The following is a 25,569-nucleotide window of genomic DNA, read 5'->3' on the forward strand; positions in this document are numbered from 1 at the left end:
TTTGAATAAAACTATTATGGAAAGATTTCAAAATATTCTTTTAACTGGTTTTGGTGCTAAACAGTGGTAGTTGTGGGTGTGGACAATAGAAGATATATGCGGAGATTAGTTAAATTACGAACTTGCCCTGCTTTGTCGTTTCCGTTCTATCGGCTGCCCTTATTTTTCACGGATTTAATCAATAAAATCTTTAGCTATTATATTATTATAAGAGTTTTCAACGATTCATGTTGAATATTGAAGACGAGATAGAAATATCATTATGTTCAATTCTTTGTTATTTTTGAATAAAAATATTATAGGATGATTTAAAAATAATTTGTTTATTTTTTTTAACCGGTTTTGGTGCTAAATAAATAGTGGCAGTTGTGGTTATGGACAACGGACGCTACAATTTTCAGTTGGGAGCCTTTGTACACGCGCGCGTACAAACCCAAATTGATTAGACTTCACACCGCACTTAGTCATGTCTTCCTTCGTAAGAATCTCGTTTCGATTTTATCTGCCCCACCAATCGTATTACGCCTGTCAGTGACTTCTCTCACAGCCATGTCATGATAAATTATGACACTCCTTCCATTATCAACAATTTCAATCGTATCAACAATAAAAATAGATATTCATATAATAAAAAATTTATCTAATTTATTGTAAAACATAATCTCATAAATTTATTATACCATACAACGACCATTTTAATTTTAAAAAACAAATAAAATATCGGTTCAATTTTTCATTGTAATAAATTTTATTTGTTTGAATTCCATTTTTTAACAATTATAATCAATATCACTATTTAACAATTTTTTTCTTTTTTTCTATTATAAAGGTTACTATATATAATTCATATCATTATCCATTATAACAATAATAATAATAATAATAAATTATTATTATTATTATCATTAATATTATTCATCTTGTATGCGTTTGTGTGAGTTTTAGATGTAAATGTACATAATGAAATAACTTAGATTTACGTTTTCCTTTCCTTTTATGTTATCATATTTGTTGTCTTGCCTAAATTAAAAAAAGATAAAATCCTTAAAATTCTGAGTTAAAGGCCACTTGAACTTTGGAACCCAATATCTCTTGTTTAAATAATTAAACAATAATCCAACTTTACCATGCACAAAGAAAGTGCACTTTAATATCAACTTTAGTATCGCGAAGCTGTCGGTGTATAACTTTAGATCTTTTACGCTATATAACTTGGTTCCAACTTATGTGACAATAAGATCTTATTTGCAAATCATGACACAAAAAACGATTCCAAGAAGAAGCAACTAAAGTAAAAGGGATTCTTCTCATCGCTCAAAAATGGACACAATATGCACTATCACAGTTTAACCAGCACTATAACACTGTACCCAAATAATATATAAAGTACAATACCAATTACTGAAACATAAACTTTAATTGGAAAGAAAACAAAAGTTATCGACATAGGTATAACACTCAACTGTTTAATTGAAAATAACATTGTGAGTATTATAATATTATATTCATGTTCTGTCCTTTGTGTTCTTATCGCGACAAAAGAGATAAGAAAACAGGATGAAAATGGAGATAGTATAATAACAACGAATCGAACCATTTTAATAACACTACTTTTTTTGTCTAAAAGAGATGTAAATTGACTTAGGCCAACCAAATTACGATAGGGGGTGTCAACTCACATTATCATCGATATGTATCTCTAAGGCCAGAAATTTGGGGTGGTTCATCTTATAAAAATATCGTAATCTAGTCAGCATCTTCAACGACAACGTACGAACACCAATTACAAGGTTTTTACAAGTATGACTTGTTTATTTAATAGTATATTCGTTGTCAAAGATGATCATGCTTCAACAATTAATAGATTGCACCAACGACCATTCTATTCTCTCCCCGAAAATCAATATATGACTTATCACGTCGTTTTTGTTTTCTTTGGAAATATGAGAGTGGAATAGCTTTAAAAGTGGACTAATGGTGCTTATTTTCTCCTCCTCCCTCGGAAACAAATGATGGTGCTATTTGATTATTGTCTCCTTCGTCCACAGTAATCTCATCCTTAATCATTATATCGCATTTTCGTACCATAATGTCGCCATGATCAAGTTTAAATTCGAGGTTCAAATGTATCTGGTTTTTACAGTGTTTTTTTTTCTTTAATACAGATTAATGTTCTAATGCTAATACAATTCCTCTTGTTTCACCCATTTCCATTTCCATTGTTCCAAAAAAAAATTGTTTATTTTGATTAACATTACGAGACAACTTTAATAATATTGCCCATCAAGATAATAATTAATGATTGGGGAAAAGCAAAAATTAAAAAATAAAACAAAGTTTATTAACAGTGTTGCATGGTTGCAAAAGCAATGCTGTGCATGTCCTTCACCTCGGGTTGTCAGTAACCCACATGGATCCTACTTGTCTCACCAATTTCCATGTCCAACTGCTGCCGACGGACACCGAAGCGCACGTGTAGAATGTCTATCCCACGTGTACTTTTCTTTAAAATTATTCTGTCCAATTTCATCTTGTACTATATATTAACTACGTATTAAACTAATATATAACACATAAAGCATATACTAGTAGTAAATGTCTTTAAAAAAGCATACATACTGATTAAATACTTAAATGAAACTATAATGAATAAGTGTTTGCTTGATCTGGTCCACGGTCAAACCTCACTTTCCATGTAATGATGATGATTATCGTAATTATTATACCTAATGGCGATTTTCCCTGAAGCTACCTTCCTCACACTTTCTTAACCAAAAAACGGAGTTTCCCACAGTCTTAGATTGTGTGATTCTCCACACGTGCATGTGCAAGACCACTCGAAGGAACATTTGCAGAGGCAACTTGGTTTATGATACTATGATATTGTAATGCAAGCTAGTTTTAAAGACGTGGCCATGTGAGCGGCTGAGCTGGTAATCATGTGATTAGCGGTTAAACGAATGATTTAATTGGTTGGGTTATATCGTTAATCCATGATTCACTTCATGTTGCCTTGCACGTGCATTGCTTTCTTTCTGGTACCCATTGCCATGTTCTCTGAAAAACCTTCACAAATGAAGGGTATGGTCGGAAATAAGAAAGGGATTTTGTATAAGTATTTGGTTAAAGCAGGATTTGATCCTCGCGGGTGGAAAAGCTTGGATTTAAAAATGGAGGAACAGCAGAGAATATTGTGTATTATGGGACATGATGGTGCAATGATTATTTATAAATTTGATGATGTTGGAGTAGCCGATTTGTTTATTGGATGCAGCATGAACGTTGGGTGGCATTAACCCAATGATTTGGTTTGCTGATTCTTCAAATGATGAAAGGTTCGAATGTGATTAGTATATGAATATATTGCGTAGGAATTGGTTTTCTGTGTTGATGGAAGTGGTGTTGAAATCGAAGTATCGGAACCCAAAATAATGGGAAGGCCCACATGGAATTGGTTAAGAAAGATAGTTGGTGGCTTGTTGAGAGCATGAGAGGGCCACCCTGTTAGGTTTGAATAATAATGCGTAAGGTACTCTATTTGCAGTGTGTCCCCTACTGAGGATGTTTTAATTTTTAGTAAAACGTGGTCTACTTGCATTACCATATTATACATACATGTTGGGGCTATTCTTGCTTGTTTGCTTTACTAAAACCCTTTCTTCCAAGTTACTATTATTGGTGCTGGGAGAATATCTATGAATTTCCTAAAGCTTTTTATATTGGTGCTACAGGAGATTTAAGAGTTGGAGATTTTTTTTTTGTCGTCCTCTCTACTATTGTTATTTAAAGAGCTTCCAAAGTTTGGATCCTTATGAAAAATAGGATTTTGATATACACATATTTTAATTTATTTATACCTATGAAAGGATGATAAAGTAATTAAAAAATATAAATTTTCTTTACACAACAAGACTCTCACCTAGATCACATTTGGTAAGTTAGTGTATTATATATGATTAGGATTATTTCGGAGTTAATAAAGTAATATCATGTCACTAAAAATATCCATAAAAGCTAACCGAGATAAAACTAATTAAGAGATGTGAAGGCGTAAGAAGATTACCAGAATCCTAAATAAATTAACAAAAGTAAACCACTAGACAAGTAAAACCCAATTAATAAAAACTCATAATTCAGTATAAATAATACTATTCACGAAATAATTATGTATTTATTTCAATATTTATTACTATATTTAATGAACATACATGACCTTTTGCAAACACATTAACCATCTTAAATTGACATATAAACCTATACATATTTCAAAATACGGATAAACATATGAGAATATCTAAAAACATAGAAAAAATATTTTGAATTGAAAACTAAAAAACACAAAGAAAGACTTCTCGTAAAGTTTTTAGAGAGTGATTTCGACTTTGTAAAAATATTTAGTAAGTGTTAAGATATTTCATTCTCTCTTTTTTCATTTCTTTCATTATCTTCACTGGTAAAAGTTGGGAACTGCACACAAATGTTAAATTCGAAATATTGGTAAGAAATATTACAACTAAATATTTTTCACCTTTACCTAACGTTCTTAGTTTGCAAAACAATAAAAAAAATCTGAGGAAAACAAATTGTTTGACATAAAATAAGTAAGAAAGTAGAAACCCTTCTAAAAATAATGGATTATCAAATCAATCATCGAAACCTAAAATCACATTATTAAGGGGTTTAATGCCCTTTTATTATCACTAACATATTGTAATGCATATTTGGTTCAAATAAAGCAACGCCAGTTTTGAATTTACATGTATAATTTTTCACAAATATTTTTTGCTTTCAACTTTTAAAATTATGCATTTGTAATACAGTTGTTCGTATAACAACATCTGGATATTCACTAATTTTCAACACGCTATTAAAGAACCTATAGAAAGTTATTGCACGAACCACGTGTGATAAAACTACATAAATATCAATTTGTCAAAATGCTACGAAGGTGTAACATACTAATATACCATTAATTTTAAAGCACATTTTGGTTACTTTTCAAATAGTATTTTTATTGCGTTAGATTGAAATAATTAACTTATATTTAAAGATATATTTAGCTAAGATATGCTTCTCTTTTATGGTGTGTTCACGCACATGCTTTGGATTATGAATGAAAGGAGTATTTTTATTAGTCTTTTAAAGAAATTAAAGACCATTACTAAAATGTTAAATATGATTTTCTACAGTTAACACATTTCTTGGATCAATTCTATTTATTTTGAAATATTTTTTACAATGTAATATCAGTTCCAAATTGGATGGAGATGATACAAAAGAAATATGTTGGGTAAACAGAAAAACACCCCAAAATGGTTCTTAGATTAAGTGTTTGGATCCATGTTAAACAAATGATAAACGACTATCATCATTAAACCAAAAATAATTTGGGCCCAATTTCTATGACTATTTTCCACATTTGGCCTAATTTCTATGACTATTAGGCTGTTTCTCCATGCCCCTCCGATCATTTCTATACTTCTACATTTAAAAAATAGTCTCAAAACTATGTTTTTCTTCAACCAATTTTGAAATATAATGAAATACGAAAAACGGAGTATAGAGGTTTTTAAATTGCAAAGGATAATTTTAGAATTTTAAAAAATATGAAGGTGCAGGCAGAAATGGATGAAGGTGCAAGGAGAAATAATTAGACTATCATCACATTTGGCCCGACACTAAACATAAGAGAGTTACTCTCTCCACCACCACATAAGACTCCATGCACCTCTTCATTACTTTTTTGCCCTTTAAAAGAAATGTGAATATGCGTTAAACGGATGACAACATTCGTGCATGAATATCAACATCTGTGCACGAATATCGCCTAATTTTTCAAAACTTTCTAAGCAGTAGGATGTGAATAGAACTCGAGAAAGTTGTAACCATCTCATAGGTCAGTTTGCTTATTGCGAATCCTTCATCCGAACTTCTGAAATCTCTCCTCCCTCTCATCATCCACTCTCTTCCTCACTCCACACTCCATCCCTCTCAGCAAAATCGCCACACCCTCCTTCCCACTCAGCTGTCGTCCATCTGTGTTCTCCATAACCAGATTCACCTCCCTCACGTGCACTTCCCCTCCCACCTTCCCACCGCATGTGACCTTCACCATGCACTGCACCCTTTCCCTCTCCATCTCTGTTGCGTACAACACCTCCACCTCCCGTGTCAGCCAGTGTCGCCGCGCCAGTACCGCCCTACGCACGTAGCAATAAAGGAAAGTCATTGCAATAAGATAGTGGGGAGGTGTAGGGTATTTTTGGAATAAAAGAAAATAGTGAGGAGGTGCAGGAGCGCTTGGCGTGTGGAGGGAGCAACACCCTACATAATTCTGAATTGTTTAATACATATAAGTATGTATTAAAAAAATAAGGCGGAAGGAAGTGAAACAAAATTAGGTGTTAACACTACAAAAGATAGAAGCTAAGCCTTCCAAGTGAAGCATTTTGAACATCATCAACTAAACTAATGTCAACATATGATATACTCTTGTGCTATATCTATCTAATATGATGCAACTAAATTCTTTTGATCAGTTACAACACACATTTTTGTTCAATTGAATAGATTTAGTTTATCAATGAAGTTCAATGCGATTGTTTCCTTCATGTAGATTCATCTACATTAATGCCAATCAATTCACCAATGAAAGCCTTGAATGGTGCAGGCCACGAATATGACAATGATCCATCAAGTAATGGAGTGGTTGATGGTTTCTGAATAGCTTTCTGATTAACTCCTCGCATTCTTAACCTTGCTTTATTGATGCTATGTTCTTGGCGGGATGTTTGATCCTTCAAATATGGCACTACATATTTTTTCATATCTGCTTCGGAGATTCCAAGATGCTTTCCTGGAACACTTACGAAGTGAAGTTTACCAGCTTCATCTAGAGTTCTCAAGCCTATCCAATCCTCAATGTAGAGTTGTGTCTGTGAAGCAGATTAATACCATATAATAAAATCAATAGGTCTATTATAGTAAGAAACCTTGGACCAACGTTTGTACTTTAATGTTTTGCAGAATTGTTGTTTTTTTTACAAAGGTGTCACCTAATTATTTTTGCTTTTTTGATGAACTGTCACTTCCAAGTACATGATATAAGAAAACAAGGTTGAATTAAGGATCATACTGATTGTGGAGGTAAAACCGGGTTGAAGTAGCCATCTGGGTAATATCCAAACCAGGAAGTTTCCTTTGGTATTAAAACAGTGTCGTGCTCAAACTGTTAATGTACAACATAAGAAGATAATTATGTAATTTTTCCTCATGAAGTAAATTAGCTATATTCTTTTCACAATGTCTACAAAAATAACTTTAGAGGACTTACCATGATAAGTACCAAATTCTGCAAGCTACTGAATCTCTCCTTGTAAGTGGAATTTCTCTTGTCTGGTATTTCATTGTTAAGCACTGGAAGAAATCTACAGTTCTCCAAATATTCAGGTATGGCCTGAAATCAAAATTTATACCAATTTCAAGGTTTTGAGCAAATTTAAAGCAAATGAACAGCTAAGATACATGAAAAGGAATTATTGTGAGTAAAAACGACAAGAAGCACAGCAGTTTATTCCATCGCAGAAAAACATATTTGAAATTGAAAACTAAACAAAGTAACTACCAAGGATTACTTTTTATTACTCAATTTGCATTTGTTAGATAAATAAATAGGTTATTTATTAGTTATCACAACTTATATTTAGCACAGTCTAACTCACATTCGGTAATTTAAGATAGCCACTAGGAGCCAAGTGTTCCTGCAATATTTTAAAATTGAGGTAAATCAGAGACAGTAGAGATCTGACAAAAGACAGAATAAAAATTGAAGGAAATGAATAATACTTGAATATAGCTACTGTAAACCTCTCCCTTGATAAGTTGGTCCGCGAGAATACAAAAGATACCTGACTGTTGAAACAGCACCACTCAAAATCATTAGAACTAGGCAAAATAGAAGTTTAATATATATCGAATTTTTCTATTTTATTCCTTTGCATATATTAGCAGCATAACCAATACTTTTCAGAGACATGACATAATGTTAATTGTTGTCATATGATGCAAACAACCATAACACCGGGCATTATCTAAATAGTGAATCTAAAGTGCGCTGTAAAAGGAAGAAGAAGCGCATATATATGGATACAGAACAATCAATTTTTTTCCTTTGTCAATTTAGTGGAAAAAATTAACTAAGCTAATGTCAAGTATTCAATGATGACTAAGGTTTAGTTTCTTTTCCTTTTTGCTTGAGTTTTACTCTTATCTTTTTGTATTCATCTCTGCTATTGTCCAACAAGTTCAGTAAATAATACAAATACTAAGCATTCGATTCCAATTCTAACATTTACACTAACATTCTTTGTATCTCTTCTTGATGTGGTGTTAAGACAGGAAATTGATGACATAGCTTATGGTATTTCCAAAGTCAATAGAAGACAGAAATTGTAAAGGTATCGTGCTGGAAAATGACAATGATACTCACACCACATAGGGGAACTGAAGCAGTACCAGCATGAGGTCCTCCTAAAGAGACGAAGTTTTTCACCTGTTCCAAAAATAAGAAAGAAGAAATAAGAAATCCCATGAATAAGTTAACGGGGAGGGAATTTATAGACTAAATATACAGAGAAGAAGAATACTGAGAGAAAGAGAGAGAGTAGAATACTCATAATTTCACAAATGTGCAAGAAAGAAGAGAAGAACAATAAGAATGAACTAAATTGATACATTTGGAAAGAACATGAAAGTATTTCCATTTCTTATTATTTTGAAACAAAGAAAGATGAATAACATTTTGAAAATAAAATAATAGCATTTCTATTTCTGTCATCGTAATTAGAAACAATGAAAGATGAAACTAAAACTACATAATAAAAAGCTCCAATTGTAATGGAAAAATGCATATGCACATGTGTAACAAACCATGAATTTGTCAGAAATAATCTCTCTTCATTTTCTTGGTACCAGTCACTTTTTTTCTTTGCACCGAATCCCCCACTTTAAAATAGAGAAGCAGTAAAATCCTACAATTTGAGTTATTGCCTCTCAATTATGGACCAGACTTCCTAATTCATAGTTCCAGGAAACCGAATAATTCTCTAGTGTATTTCTGATTATGAACATGTGTAAGTACACTTAGCAGTAGAATATGCAGAAACACAGATGAAGCAGTAAGTTACGAGAATTAAAAAAAGAATTGCACATCTAAACTTGTAGATCCTTACGGGAGGTCCTCCTTCACAATATTCCACAACACCTCGACCAATTAAATTTCCCTGTAAAATGAGAAATTAATAAAATGAATCACAGAAGATCTAAAATTATATAATACAAGGGCTTGTAGTAAGTCAGCAAAGAAAGAGGAATACAAATATCTGGGCATTCAAAAGAAGATCACTGATGAGGCTGAACGGTCACTAAGATCTATAATTTTATTGGATTGGATGAATTAGAAATTCAACAAAGCTTAAGAAACTCTGTTCAACTTCAGTTTTTACCACAATCAAACATGGTTCTCTCAATATAATTTCACCACTTTGTTGACGTCATCAAAGATTTTTTTATTTTTTAAAATTTTTGTGATGTAACAATGATCAAATACTTTCCAATATGATAGAGCAATAATCAGCACTCTCTGGCACTCTACTGCAACAACAAAAGTCTCATCCCACTATGGTCCACTTTGCATGAACATAACAAGAGAAAAAATGAAGAAAATCCCAACTCTCATGCTTTACCTGGGAAAGTCCAACAATGTTGTACCCTTCCTTCAATTCTTTCATTTTCTTCACCTGTACACGTGGGAAGTGGAGTAGCAAGTTTAAATTCAAAAGCCTAGAAATGTGAAGTACCACCATAGCAGAAATCCTTTTATCACCTTTTCACAAACAATATCAGCCTGCAGCCACGGAAAACACGATAAGTTAGAAAATAGTCAATTCTTAAAGTACCTCAATAAGGCAAAACCTTCAGACCTATTACCTGCTCTTTCAAAGACACAAACCATGAATCCCATGATCCATTGCCAATCTCGCTGAAGAAATAGGGAAACTTTATTAGTGGTGAAATCAACACTACATTACAGTCTACTTTCAAAGGATAAAAAAAGGCCAGGGGAGATAGTGGAAAGAAATTCCATTACAAGAAATTAACACAAAAAAGTTATACAAACATACACGCAATATCCTTCAACTCCAGAAAAGCTGCTCAATTCCTCAGTGAATCTTTTCAATCCTCGATTAGAGCACTGATCCCCAATTCCTGCAATCAAGAACCAGTGTAGTCTATAATTCAACTAAAAGGCATCGCATACCAAAAATAGGATTCAAGCACACCAGGTAAATCAGAGTTCAAAAAAATTCCATAATACAATGCTGCATCCATCTAAAATGAATCTGGTTACTCTAATATTTTTTGGTCAAACGTAATCTAAGACAACTGATTAACTATAAATTGAGTAGAAAAAAGAGTGTAAAATGAAAATAGTTTCTTTTTTCTTAAAATATCTACTGATTCGTTAGAATCTCCAGGCGACCAAAAGGAAGAGACTTTCCTCAACCCCATCAAACAAGGACATAACATAACGAAAACCTCAACAAAAAAAAAATAATAACAATTGAACTCCCTAGTAAGTTCAATCACGACAAGAAGCAACAACACTATGTACTGGTTATATAAACAGATTGGAAAACTGAAAAGAAAAAAACTTACCGTGAATTACAATGAAGGGTAGTGAGTGTGAGACGGAGAAGATGAAGGAGGTGAAGATGAAGAGAAAAGATATTGAGGGAAGAGCCATAACGGTACGAACAGAACGACTGTGTGATTCTGTGAGATTAAGGAAAGGAAGGTTTTCTGTTAGTGAAGGATACCAGCAACTGCTAACTATACTTGTTGGATTGAGATTGGTAGCGTGCAGCACGAGACAAGAAAGGGAACTAAAAGGGTTTTAATTTAAATATCTTTATTTAAAAAATATTAATAGTTATATTTAGGTTAACGATTTTTACATTATATTTTTTTTATATAAACAGCATGGATATTATTAAATACGACATAATCTTAAAATAATTAAAAATATTTAATTAACGTGTATTTAGACTAAATTATTTTTATGACTTTTTTCAATATGACTGATATTATTTTTCATTGTTTGTAATTATAAGTTGCGATATTTCCTGAAAAATATTTTAAAATTAAAGAAAACTATTATTTTAAACTTAATGATTTTAAGAGACTTTAGAATGAAGGCACTGAAACTTTTCTTTGAAATAATAGAGTCATAAAATATGCATATTTTAATGTTATAAAATAGTATGATTTTAAATAAAATAAAACTAGTGAAATTTCATTCATTGGGAAAAGGAAAGTCGTGTTATGAGCTGTAACGGATAGAGAACTTTTTGTTAAGATTGATAAATGACAAAGGAGGAATTAAGTGAGTAACACATAAATAATTGATGCAGTTTACACTTATTTCTTTGACTTATGATGAAAAAAATTGGGAGAAAATTTCCATGTGAATGGATTAAATGAACACAATACGAGTTACTACCAACCAGCAAATGTTCTATTTATCTGGGTGGTTGGTCTAGTTGGCAGATATGGCATTTAACAATAAATAAATAAAACACTCGTTGGAACCAGATTGATACATAAATCCGTAAATATATTAATTTAATAGTTTTTTATTTAATCCGTGAATGTTTTATAAAATAATATATACTAACAAAACCTTTTGAAGATCAAGGCAACACAAATAATTTGTCAAAATAATGAAGGCGTATTTTCAGCGTTAAATTTTGATATGAAAATTTTAGGGTCCAAAACTTTATGTACATTTAAAGTTGTTCTCATCTTACCGTAACAAAGTATATTTGGGTGTTACTCCCTCTATTATCACATTTTTTCTCTCCACCTCCCCAATTTTATTACATATTTTTTGATTACAAAACTAACCTTTTATAATTAAAAAAAAATAACCTTTTTACTTTTTAATTCTAATTATTTACTTTAACCCTAAAATCTATCTTTTTACCCCTTCTCACCCACCTTCAAACCCTCTCAGATTCTCACCCAAACTCCATCACATCTGTTTCTCATCTTCCATTTTTCCTTTATATTCGTTTTCTTCCTCCTTCAGCGGTTTGGCGGTGGGGGCGGTGCGCGGCGCAACAGTGCAACAGTGCGGCAGTGGTGCGACGGTGAGCGTCCGTAAAATATAAACCGTATAATATAAAAAAACTGTAAAATATAAACCGTATAATCTTTAAACGGATGTGAGCATCCGTCAACGGATGTCAACATCCGTTTAAAGATTATATGGTTTATATTTTAGGGTTTTATTACGCACCTTCACGCCTCTGAACCTCTCACGCCTCTGAACCAACACCTTGAAGCACCACCACACTCACGGCTGAAGGTGAATTGCTTTCCCCACTTTCAATCTTATTAAACACAAAGTCCACCACACTCTCACGTCACAATTCTATAAAAGAGAAGAAGAAGTGGAACATGAGAGACAACCCAAGGGTAGTGGAACGTAAGAGACAACCTGAGAAAAATAATAAAGAGAAAGAGAGAAGAATGATAAAGAGAATGAATGTCCACGTGATATTTTAAATAATATTAACCCTAAAATTTTAATAAGGATAAAATAGGAACGAAAAAATAAAGAAAAGGGTAAAAGGGGAATGGGGTGGTGGAGGAAGCAAGTTGTGGTGGTGGAGGAGTAACAACCAGTATGTTTTGTTCTGGCTTTGGTAACTTAAATGGGCCTTAATAAAAGAGTTGCTAGGGCTTGGAATTGGGCTCCAAAGCCTATTATCCAAGGCAGCTTCATCTTTGACCTTCATACATTTCAACCTTTGTCCTATGGAATGGTGAAATTTTATTTTGGTTAAATTTATATTATTAGCTTTGGAGATTAGAGTTTTGTGATGTTTTATTTTTAAAGATATCTTAGGGAAAGAAAGAAGGAGTATATAAATTGTTTTTAACTTCGACTTTTAAGCTATTGGATATATCGAAATATAAACTCCAATATCAAAATATAAGGAGAATGAAAGTGAACAATTAAAGGAAATAATCAGTTTTAATCGAGATAAATTCTCATTCTTTTAGATCTTGACTTAGTACTTTTATCCTTAAAACATTTTTTATGAACAAAACTCTAATATTCAAAACGAACAATAATTAATTTTAAGGATGCTGTCTTGTGGTTGGATTCCCTACCATGTTGATTGGATAGATTAGTTTTATTTTCATTGTTATTTTGCATTTTAAAATTCAACCGATTATATATTATAATTCATATACATTCTAGAACATTTCCAAATTATGGATTCTGAAACTAAAAATGAAAATGCTAAACTAACATAAAATTGAAAATTCCAAATACATGGAAATGCGGGTTGAAATTATATAGAATTGCAGGAAGAAGCTGCCATTATTCAAATATTAATTCAACACGATTCCCATTACCTACCTCCGTCTATTTGTCTTATTGTTACGGATTCACAAAGGTGTCCCCTACCCTAAGTATGTATATATTAGCTTCTCTGTTCATCATTCTCATTGAGTGTAGTGTAATCTCCCTTCTTTTATTTCCTCATTAGTAATGAGATAAATGGTTAATTTGATTCTTGTACCCATAGAACACTGACAATTTTATCAGGTTCCAAAAAAAATTATTTAGTCCTTGACTATAAAATGTCATCAATAATCTTCTGTGACTAAGTTACGTGGAATCATTTTATCATTAAAATACAATGTCTCTCACCCACTCAAGAATCGAATTGATGATTTACATGTGTAGTAATATCTGTAACAAGAACAATCTTTTAATTCAGATCCAAACATGAAGTAAGAAGTATCGCGGAAGAAGTGGTAAGAGGACAAAATGATGTCATTCAATATCGTATACACACTGATTGGTAGGTTTCCTCTGACGTGAGATGAGAACAAAATATATTTAAGTGGAAGATGTAACAGGTACAGCTAGAAGAGAAATATAACAAATATTATGTAACTACAGGAATAATGTTGAAAAGTCTATTACTGTCTGCCAGAAATCTGTCTAAGTATGCAATAACTGTTCTTCTTTCAGATGGTTATTCCTCGCGGCAACACTAATCTTTGTTCTTATAAGCAATAACATTGCCATCACAAAAACAAACATGCCGAACCCAATACCTGCACAACACAACAATAACATCGTTAAGAAAATCGAAAACTAAAGAGTAATAATCTAAAGAAACAGAGATGTAAAAAATATTCATTCCAAATTTTCAACAAGAAGCAAGAAAAAATAAAAGTTTAGTTTAGTTTACCTATGTTACGCCATGTGTGGGAACCTCTAGCACCGTTTGTTGTTTCTCTGTCTTCAGGTTCACGCATGCTCCATGTTAATCTAAGACCGAGTTTACTGTCAGAGAGATAAGGGCTATATGCAAAAGGAATGGCAACGGTTTTAACTCCCGCACATGAAGCTGGCACTGGTAGTGCAGGGTCAACTGTGTAGACATGATAACTAGCAGCACTTAAACATGGAATCTCCACGAAAGGAGGTAGAAGGGTGGTTGAGCAATTGAGGTATGTATAGTTTTTAAGAACATAAAAGTAGTGGAAGGGAGTGAGGGAGAGATTGAGGTTCAGAAAGACATGATGGACACATTTTTTGGGGTCAAGGAGGTGAATGTTTTTGGTGTCATAGGAGATAGACTTCACTTCTAAATCTCCATAAGATGGAAAGTGGATGGTGGTGAGGTTATCTTTGCAAAGAAGCTCAAAACCAGGAAGGGACTCATACTGCTGGTGCTGATCTTTTATCTGATATGGGTAGTGGATGTCAGGACCTGCATCTCCACACTTTGTTGATTGGAACCTTGCATGGGTCACCTCAAGAACAGAGCTTTGCAAGATGAGAACACAGAAAAGGAAGAGAATGATGAATCCACCCATCAGTTGGGACTGCAGAGGATGCTGGGTCAAGTTTACCGAGGGAATAGAATATATGAGGCGTTTTATTTTTCTATGTTGATGATGAAGTACGTGGTTGGTGGGGACGAAGACCAAGATAAACAAATGGATCTAGACTTTGCAAAGAAACCTCAGCCGCCTAGAAGAGCTTTTTCAAAAAGAATTAAAAGCATTGGTTTCTTGCAGGCTTCAACAAGCTTCAGATGGGGGTAATATAAGAAGCAATTTGTAAAGGAGGAAACAGGTAGAATAAACTTTTCAAAAGTCACATCAAGTGTCCGAACTTCAATTGTTGACCAATTCAGCGCCTTGCAGCTAGGGGCTTCCCACCCAAGTCGTAATTCTTCCACTATTATAACTAAATTTCTCTGGCTAATTTGCTTGACTTGGAGTAGTCATCTTTGTCAACGGTTTCGGACAGCATGCAATTTAGGAATGTTTATGGTAAGTCACTTAATAATGCTACCGTATAAACCAACCAATCGGCTGAAGATAATGGTATGGTATCCAAATAAAAAATATAGCACATAGAAAGGAAATAAAATTATTTAAGAATCCAGGGCACCATCAACAGACTATTTTTAGCTTCCTAGGAGGAAGATGCAAGCAAGTAAACAATCCAAAGAAGTTGAATTCCGTCAACACATCATTCACAGTAAAACCTAAATTGTGGTAATAGTTTTGAATAAAATAATTGCTTAATATAACTGATATATTGAGGGTTATGCTCATAATGGAGGCATCTGTAAGGCAGAAAATGGAAGAACTCAGGGCGTGTCTGTTTGAAGAAGAAAGTATGGGGAAAACCAAGACTAGTGTAAAATTAATTTAAGCACTTAACAACGTGTTTCTTACGAATGAGCAAGTCGTATGTCTACATACTTACCAGGAATCTATCTTTATAGCAGTTGTCATTGTAAAAGAAAAATAGAGCATCCAGCTTTGCGTGAAACTTTCAACTGATGCAGGTCCAAATCACTAACTGATCAAATTTTCATTCATATAAGGATCAAACACAGGGTTTACATTAATTAGTCATTTTGTGCGTTACAAAAAGGATGGATTGGGAAAGGAATCACTCAATCAGATTTAACAGTATACCCGAACATTTTTGTCTGTACTCCTAACCAGTTTATTTTGAGACGTACAGGACATTATACAACAGATTATAGTCTTTGTTCTACAAAGCATGCATTGTGAGTCTTAAATATTCCAGTAGAGAACTCGTTGCACTAAAGCTAGGATCATACATACGTACAAGCCAAGAGAACAAAGAAAGAATATAAAACAAAAGGTAAACCAACTAAAATCATAGGTGCTCCCGCGCCAGCCGAACTGGTTTTTCCTTTAGGAAAGCAACATCACCATTTGGTGCAGTTAGCAAATGGTGATTGGGCTCATCCTCTTCACTCTCAATGGATGCGGAATGACCATCAGATCCTGATCCATCATCATCTGCAATGGCGGAAATTTAGATCCTTCCTCACATGGTTTAGTTAAAAGGAACAAGGAACCAGACTCCATTATGCTACAAGATCCAATGAACAATACAAAAGCAGAATTTATATTATACAAAACACCACAAGTTGTTGCTGGATATCTCTTCGAGATATTAAAGGAATTCAAAAGCAAATCCTTCAATAATAAATCATTGTGTTTTAAAATGTCAAACATGTGTCCATGGATATTTTCGCAAGGGAAGAAATAAAGCCACGTTTACTTCTTGGTTGATGATGAAGTGCATACTTTCTTCAACCTTTTTTACACAAGTATTAAAATGGACTTCATATAAGAATGCATACTAGGCTTACATACAGTGATGGATTAAGAAAAGAAAATAGTGAGGACAAGAGATTAATCAATAATATTTTCGTCAAATAATGCTTTTACAAAATGAATAATATAATGATAAAAAAATCCAAAATACCTAATCTCTTAAAAATTATAATTGCCCTCTACATACTTCCATATCTTGAGAATATTGTACGATTTTATTGTCAATATTATTAAAATATTGAGAGACTAGTCTCCAGCGAAAAGGAAATATGCAAAATAGAGATGAGGAATGATAATTTTTTCCCCAAGGAATAGCAGCAAGCAGCAACAATATTATTAAGCAATAAAATTAGCATCAATTTATTCTCTTTTATTTCTTTTCATTTCTACATTTATTTAAAAAAATATCTCATGGGAGAAACACCTATTCTTTTATTTGGGGCAAAAAAATTATTAAATATGTTCAAGTAAAAAAAGATCTTGTCGGGGCAATTGCCCTGCAGTCCTTAAGGTTCTTCGGGCCACGCTTATGCTTTCTGTGCGCCCATGTGTAACAGATACTCTTTCATGGATAGCCAATAAAACAAGATGAAATGAAACATAGGATCTATTTGGACTAGTTTCTTCATAAGTACTTCTAGGAAAACAAAATTGAAATCACCTTCTTCATAAGCTAAAATTGAAATTTAGTCCAAGGAGTTTTAAATTCACCAAATAAATGAATTATTCTCTTGAATTACCTCATCCAAACACAAGGTAAGCATAAACTAATTTGTAGAAACTGTCATATATTTTAATTAGAAAGTAAGTTAATTTATGTTCTCGCATAACTTCTCCAAGTTTTTGTTTATAACTAATATATAAGCTAACTTTAGCTTTTAGAAAACCATAAAATGCGAATCAATTTGGACCATTATAATCCTAGCATCTTACCAGAAAATGTAAGACGTTCTGGATGATGTCTAACTGCGGCAGCCTGGAGGCTTTCTGGCAGAAGACAATTGCAGAAAGAACCTAAAAGATTAAACCACACATTGATTAGATGAGAACAAAACTAGTCTCCATAATCAGCAGATTCATAAAATGAAACCCAATGTAAGCATGCTTGTTTCCCTTGTCCTCTTATAACCCATTTCAGCAGAATGTGAAATTCACATCTGTGCAACCTGAACCGTATCTTCTTAAAGCAAAATAGAAGAGGCAAATGGAAGGTGCTATACTAACGTATGCTACACATGTGCATTATTAATGCAAATCAAATTGTGATTTACAACAAGAATAAGAAAGCAGAAAGATGCTCACCTACACGAGCCATTCGATTTACCCATCCGGGAATAGGACTTCCCGTTAGATGCTGGCAAACTTCATCTGTAAAATGGTTGCAGTTTTTTGCAATAAGATGATAAGTGTCTCCATGATATTTTGCTGAAAGGCGCTCTATGAAAGATCGAAATTCTGAATTAGACATATCAGTGCTTCCCAACAAAACTGATCGTCTGAAGATGAAGCCTGGGCAGCTTCTAGGCTCCACTTCAAACACACCACTACTTGGATATTCATGTGCTCCAAAACCATATTCAATATCATGCACTGTTCATGAAAAAAATAAGCTTAAAGTTGTTGCAAGATGGTATTTAACAACAAAAATGGAACTAAATGAAAAATAACCAGGACAAATATTCATGTACATCCAAGCTCCTTGCCCAAAATTTTTTCAGGGTCAGCTTACTAACTAAATTCAAAATGGAACAGGTAATCAAGTTTGTTCACAGTATCAAAAAGCACATTTTAGATATAAGCAATAGTAGCTGTTCTAAACAACTGAAGCAATCAAACATGTACAGAAATAAAAAGGAAGGAAGGTAAAGTCACTTAGTCTTGTCCTCCTTTAAACTGTTAAATTACACATTTGTGAAACCATCGACTACTATATACATAACGAAGTTACGCTTTTAGCATGATGACCTTATCGAAAATGGCACATACATCAATATTCAATAAAAAGCTTAAATTTGCATGTCAAAAATGTCAAAATTCACCCTATGGTTCATAAATTCATCACTTTAAGTACGTAAAAAAAATCCCAAAATAAAACTAGGTGTGGAGGAGAGAGAGAAATGGTTGAAAATTCAAGGACGAAAAATCAGAGAGGAATAAAGACAGAAGGAGAACAAAAGACACCAATTATTCAGTAAAAAATTTTAAGGAGCCAAACTAACGGCTGCTTGTACATCATGCGTTCCAAATCGTAGAATAATACACACAATGCAGGCTAATAACGTATTCTCTAACGCCTGCCGCGTTTCAGGTACAACGCACACAGCAAATTCATTTATTATATAACAACTTCGTTCAAAATTACCCTTTATTTCTCCTCTTTTAATAAGCACACATTGCTAGCAATCATAAACAGTAAATTCATGATCGGAACATGGGCAAATTTTACGTTTCTCGCCGAAGGCCTAACAGAACCCTTCTCCTTAACTGTGAAGAAAGAAGAAGGGACACCAATAAAGACTTTGAAAGAAGCCCTCAAAAAAGATCTCATGCTAAATAATATTTCTCAAACTTTGGTTTTCAACTGAGTCCAATGGTGACATGTAATCTCATATGAGCTAAAATTTGCAATATCCGGGGGCGCCCAAAATAAGCATAGACAAGAAAAATAACAGAAAAAAGATCCATATAAAGGAAAAAAGAACAGAAAAGGAAATATAAGGAAAACAGACACAAACCTTGTATACCCGAATGAAATATTCCAAGGCCAAGCATATAAAGATAATTGTTTATGGGAGTAAGATCATATACATTGAGATACACCGAAGTACGAGCAGTATTATTCTCTCTACCCCGTTCTTGTTCCGAGTTTGAAGTTGTACTCAACGGAAACCACCGCATTGTGGCCGTGTCCTCCCTCCTCACCCCTTCTTCAATTACAAATCACAACCCCATCCCCTTCCCGTTAAAAACCTGCAGAAACATCAATTAATCAAAACAAAGAGATTCAATTCAATGTTCCCCGAAATTCTGCGGATTTGGAATATGCAATGAAAAAAGCGAACATTGAAGGTGTGTAGAGAAGGATCGCTGAAAAGAAACCGAGAAAGAGAAGAGAAACTTACGTAGAAGTGGGGAGTGAAATATTGAAGAGGAATTGGGAGTAAAAGTTGGATATGGAAATTTTGGTTCTTGAAATTAGGTTGATTTTGGGTTTAGTGGCTTCGCCGTCATTATTTGAGTTCACACTGCAACTATATTATTCTCATAACAAGAATCACAGTTCGGTTTGTCTGAATTTATTAACTGTGGATAATAAGATTTATAATTATAACTTTTTTTATTTTTCTTTCAGACTTTAGCCCAATAGTCAACAATTAGATTCTTCTGTCGTCAGATAGTTAACAAATATAATTGAATTCAATGTTCACTAATCCTTTACTTATTTATCATTTTTATATAATTAAAATTTCATAATAAATAAGTACTTTTATTATAAAAAATTTACTTTTAATTTAAAGAGGCACTTGCTCTATGATATGCTGTTATTTTTACCTGTTTAGCTATTTCTTTCAATAAGGAAAATATATAAAATATTAATTTGAAATAAATGGATGATTAAAAACACAAACACATAAATGAAGGTGAAAGAGATGCTTTATAACGATTAGCAATAACTTTTTTTAATAACTGTAATTGCTCTGTCATATAAATACTGGTATATAATATATTTTTTAATCCATTTTTAAATTTTATTTCTTATGCTATCATTTATTTGATCATGTAAAAGCACGTTGTTCGTTGGAGTTATTTGCAATTACCACTCTTAACTAAAGTGTTTTTGTTTGAACTTTATACATAAGTAAAACCTGAATGTTTTTTTTTCAATAATCAGGTTTTCTTGGTGGAAATTACTCACATTCAGAATGGTGATATTGCATATAAAAAATATAGTTAAAAAAAAATCATTACCGACCCATGTTGCATCCATGACCTTTATAATACTAATATGAAGAATGATTTTTCTAAGCAAATCAACTTTAGTTCAAGAGTAAAGGTGTAGTGATCTATAAGTTAAAGTTTTCAAACTAATTAAGGTTTTTTTTTAAAAAAAAAAAGAGAAAAAAAAGGGATTTCTTTTGCATTCTTAAAATCCAAGAAATGAGATTAACCTTTGAGAAAATCCAAGAAACTAAAAATGGAAAGAAAAAAAATGAGAAAGAGGTGATGAATAGAGAAATGTAAGAAAAAGATTTAGAAAACTAAAAACAAAAAGTTTTAACTTCTATAAATAAAAAAGATAATGATATTTTAACAATATCTTTTTGACAACATTTTACATAAATGATGTTAAAATGTTATCAAAAAAATGTTACCAAAGTATCGTAAATAAAAAGTGAGTGACTTCAACCATAACATTAATTGTCATTTTTACATACTAGATCACAATGGTAATAGTTTTAAATATTTAATAATATTGGTGTTCACACATTTAATGTTCTAAGTTGACATTAAAAAAAGAATGATTATGGATTTAGGATGATCATGTATAATAGCCACTTCTTTAAAAAGGTTTCCTCACTCACCCACTTATTTATTGTAAAATTAAAAAAATGTTATTTATTATAAAATAATAAAAGTAAACAAAAATCTGATTGTTACATAGTTTTGTTGAATGAAAACTGCAAGGCATGGAGCACATTTTGGTTAGGAAATAATTGAAGGTTAATAATGTGGTCTTGAATTTTCTTTGATATGGATGAAGCTCTGAAGTCTCACATGATGTTGTCGTTCTCTGGTTGGGAGAAGAAGCCAACCCTCTCCAAGTTCTTCGCCTTGTTGACTCCAAATTCAGTGGCAATGTCGTGGCAGAACATCATGCTACACCTTACAACTTATTCAATTTCAATTTACAATTCCAAAAACAGACGTTGCAGTCCCATTCATCGAATAATCTCAGTAATAAATTTAAAGTTTTCTTGTAATAATAATAAATAAGTTGATGATGAAAACGATGGAAAAAAAAATCAATATTAACTAAAATAACAGCGTAGCAATCTAAATGCAAAGACTTAGTTCAGCGTTATACGTTAATAGAAAACTCACGTCTAAAATATAAAACAAATCACATGCAACTATCAGGTCCTTTCACATCCAACACTTAGGTCTGATAGGACATATACATTACGTACTTTTTTTGTCTAACATAAGTGAAAAATTAGATTTACTAGTTTATTCACTACTTGAACAATGTATACTTTATACTGAGAGAACTTAGAATAAAAAATTTTAAATTTAATTCAGTATATAAAGTAAAGTTTGTATAAATTGATTTTAATTTTAGTTAATATAATTTTCCAACATTTACTTTTTATGTTAAAATATATACATTTCAAATATAAAACTAAATATCAATAAATAATCTAATAACAATTCAATAAATGATGAAATTTGTATCCTCTATTCTATGTTTTGTATTCTCTATTCTATAAAATATGTAAATTCTAATATTTGTATCATTTAAATCGGCTTTATTTCTAATTGATAATTTCCAAGATGACTTCCAACAGTACCTCTGATGGTAAAATGCACACCCTAACACTTATGATTTCTTTGGAGAATTTCTTGGTTTTTGGGAGAAGAAAATGTTGCAGAATGGATCAACAATCATTTTGCTTGGCTCAAGTTGGAACGTACACAATCAAATTTCCACTGCAGAGGCGTGATCAGTAAACGAGGAACAGATGAACAAGTGTGAGAGTCACGCATGCTACATTCCAACGTTGCTCTTAAAGCCATCTTCCACGTAAAATCTCAGTTTCATTACTTAGTGTGTATGCTTATCTCTGGTATCAACTTGTTGCTCAAATTTGAGAAGAATTAAAATAGTATAGTGTATTAATTAGCTGCACTAAAAGAGCACTTGCTCATGCTTTTTAGATTTGAGTGATACAGTTGATATCTTACATGTTGATGACATTATAGTACAGGGAAGATGACTTGCCATCAAGTTTGGAAACCATGTTATGTGCAGATAGTCCACTGTAACGTTTCTCAACACAAGCAATACAGATATTTATGATCTTCTTGAACATTGAATCTTCTTGGAGAAGTGGTTGCTCTACAAATTCAACCAGAGACATCCACTGCATAAAAAGATCACATCAATTATTCTTAATTAGCAAAACAATCATGATTCATCACAAACAAAAAACCATGATTGGGACGGGAATCAGTTTATGACTGTCCCATCTCAGATGCAATTTCTAGAATTAGATTAATAATGTCAGTATTACAATATTTTTTCTGTATGCATAAGATATTACAATATATTGGAAAAGAAAGGTTACTCGATCTTAATTGGTTGTTATTATTTCTGTCATCGTCAATGAATAAGATTATCTAACCTTGGCAGCTTCAATTTCAGGATCATCAACAGTGATCTCAGCTGACAGGGCTCTTAACATGCAGATGAAGAACAAATCTGACTTCTCAAATGCCACCTTGTGCGCGTGTCTGGAATTGATGATGCAACCAATCAAACTTTGTTGGTTATGAAAATTATAAGAAAATTACCACAACCATGCCATTAGAAACCTTGTAGCACACTTTATTAACAACGTTATGAGTATTGTTAATGAACTTCTACCGGTTTATATATATCACATTGTACTCAATTGGTTAAACTTTCAAAATTACATAAAAGTGAGTGTGGATCATGCTCTTACCTGAATGCTATGACTTCAATGAACTCGGTACAAATCTGCAACATGGGCAAAAGGCAGTAAAAGAAAGCACTGACTTTAAGTAACGATGCTATATTATGCAGCATGAACAAATTCAGTATGAAGTAACACCAGAGGAACATCTCATTCTCACCCCAGTTTCTTCCTTCACTTCTCTTACGGCTCCTTCATATATCTCCTCTGACTGCCAAAAGTTAAGACTGGTAAAGATTTATGAGTTGGAATATAAAATGTAAAGAAACTTGGGTGAAGTGAAACTGAACTACCTGTAGAACAAATCCCGTTGGTATCTTCCAAAGACCACGATTTGCAGGAGCACAGTACTTCTCTTGGACTACAAGGACCTTAAACAATTTATAAGATGAAATTATATTAATGCAAGTGCTTAAATGAATTAACTTGGATATAAGTTTGAAATCATATAACAGAAACGCAAAAAACTAAGTAGAGCATGAATAAAATGATCATTTCTTGTTTAGAAATGCAGAATAAGAAGATCATTTTTTGGGGGGGAAGAGGAGGAAAAAATCAACTAAAGTTTGTCTTCTATGTTTTCGATTCAGTATCATCGTACATAACTCTGATGTCAGTACCTCATTTCTGTGATTGATGACAAATCCCCCAACTCCTACATGATGTGATGCATTAAATGGAAGCATGCAAGTTCCTTCAGGAATCCAGTATGTTAACATCACATATCCTGGTTCTGCATGGTGGTATCCAAAGCCTTCCTGAGAGCAGGAGTCATAGGTTCAACAATTCTTCTATAATTAATAGAACAGTAAGAACTGAATATATGACAAAACACTTTTATAGCCAATTACTTATCTGTTTTAAGTAATCAATCAAAAAGTTATGTTACCTTAATAGCTATCGGAACTAGGTCAGACTTCTCTAAAGGCAATCTAAGCCAAATCCCCTTCTTTCCCTGCAATCATCAGACAACCTTCTGTCAATACTTCATGAGACAACAAACAAAATAAAACTGAAAACATCCATGCCTTTCATTCCCCAATTACATTATATGTAAACTTCTTTTGTTGTTATAATAAAAGAAGCTAATTTCAGAGGAATCGACAACATTATCAGGTGTTAACATTTTCTCTGCTAGATGTTCCAGGAACATGGACAGAGATTTTACCATCTTTTTCCAATGAGAAAGAGAAAAACGCAGAATAGCTTCGAAGTTAGTGGGGTCGTCTGGTAAACCATCTGAATCAACTACAATCCCTTCATACACATCATCAAACGCATCAAGTACTCTCAGATTTCTGTAACCCAAGCTAGAAGTTGAGCCATTTATGCCATTCGTATGATGGAAACTCGTTTCTGCCGCAAGATCATCTCGACCAACTGAACTGATGACAGCTCTATGAGCCATGTAAATGTCATTCAAGGCTTCATAGTTCCTCAGAAATAACCCTGACATTGAAGTTTAGCCGAGTAAAAAACCCAGCACCAATTGAGTAAGTTAAAAACTCAAATTATACCATGCATGTTTTAATCCGTACACATACAGGAAAAGAAAATGCAAAAACTGAAGAACCAACAGAAAGAAAAGCCTGAATGAGGCTTTATTTTGTGTTACCTCCGAAACAGTTGAGCTGTCTAGAGAATCTAACGCTGCTGAAATTAGAGAGCAAAGAGGAATAGGTTGTTGTTCTTCCAGCATTTACAGTCTCAGAAATGCACGCCGAATTGGAAGAGAATGAACTGAGCTCCATCGATATCAATAGTCAGAAGCTTGATAAGAAGTGAAAATTAAAGGTGAATATATACATATATAAGAATCTTAATCGAAATTCCAAACTACTTTAGTCCTCTAGCAGGTGTCGCAGTATGACTAAAAGGGCATGACATTGAAGTGATTTACGGTGCTTGGTAGTGTTCTGTGACTTGAATCCCATGTTTGAGTTAAGAAGCTTGATAAAGACAAAGTGATTCACTAGAGCATTATCCCATGCTGGAATATGCTAGTAGCCACCGCCACGCAAATTGTTAGAACAACGTTAAATTGATGATGTCGGTTTAACATATTGTATACTCAAAGGCAAAAGTGACATGA

The 25,569-nt window shown here is 32.9% G+C and overlaps 4 protein-coding genes across 4 annotated transcripts; all 4 read right to left on the reverse strand.

Annotated features, from left to right (window-relative positions):
• Positions 1-6,387: 6,387 nt before the first annotated feature.
• LOC124820263 (uncharacterized) lies at positions 6,388-10,929 on the reverse strand. Its single transcript, XM_047291928.2, has 12 exons — positions 10,717-10,929; positions 10,182-10,266; positions 9,988-10,039; positions 9,884-9,904; positions 9,744-9,797; positions 9,231-9,281; positions 8,489-8,551; positions 7,846-7,911; positions 7,722-7,760; positions 7,334-7,456; positions 7,136-7,228; positions 6,388-6,935 (listed from the first exon to the last, which is right to left on the reverse strand). Exons 1-12 carry the CDS (start codon positions 10,802-10,804, stop codon positions 6,609-6,611), a joined length of 1,062 nt encoding a protein of 353 aa, XP_047147884.1. The 5' UTR covers positions 10,805-10,929; the 3' UTR covers positions 6,388-6,608.
• A 2,965-nt stretch (positions 10,930-13,894) lies between these two features.
• Positions 13,895-15,232, reverse strand: LOC124820260 (RING-H2 finger protein ATL22-like). Its single transcript, XM_047291924.2, has 2 exons — positions 14,337-15,232; positions 13,895-14,199 (listed from the first exon to the last, which is right to left on the reverse strand). The coding sequence occupies exons 1-2, from the start codon at positions 14,965-14,967 to the stop codon at positions 14,084-14,086; spliced, it is 747 nt and encodes a 248-aa protein (XP_047147880.2). The 5' UTR covers positions 14,968-15,232; the 3' UTR covers positions 13,895-14,083.
• A 716-nt stretch (positions 15,233-15,948) lies between these two features.
• LOC124820261 (deSI-like protein At4g17486) lies at positions 15,949-20,042 on the reverse strand. The gene is made up of 5 exons (XM_047291925.2): positions 19,884-20,042; positions 19,497-19,731; positions 18,064-18,351; positions 17,695-17,775; positions 15,949-16,440 (listed from the first exon to the last, which is right to left on the reverse strand). Exons 2-5 carry the CDS (start codon positions 19,657-19,659, stop codon positions 16,295-16,297), a joined length of 678 nt encoding a protein of 225 aa, XP_047147881.1. The 5' UTR covers positions 19,660-19,731; positions 19,884-20,042; the 3' UTR covers positions 15,949-16,294.
• Positions 20,043-22,210: 2,168 nt separating this feature from the next.
• On the reverse strand, positions 22,211-25,569 carry LOC124840129 (nudix hydrolase 8-like). Its single transcript, XM_047316129.2, has 9 exons — positions 25,093-25,569; positions 24,646-24,926; positions 24,367-24,432; positions 24,098-24,235; positions 23,771-23,848; positions 23,638-23,688; positions 23,487-23,521; positions 23,166-23,274; positions 22,211-22,904 (listed from the first exon to the last, which is right to left on the reverse strand). Exons 1-9 carry the CDS (start codon positions 25,226-25,228, stop codon positions 22,722-22,724), a joined length of 1,077 nt encoding a protein of 358 aa, XP_047172085.1. The 5' UTR covers positions 25,229-25,569; the 3' UTR covers positions 22,211-22,721.

Source organism: Vigna umbellata, chromosome 10 (genome assembly GCF_029865625.1).
Source record: "Vigna umbellata cultivar VRB3 chromosome 10, Vumbellata_1.0, whole genome shotgun sequence".
NCBI lineage: Eukaryota > Viridiplantae > Streptophyta > Magnoliopsida > Fabales > Fabaceae > Vigna > Vigna umbellata.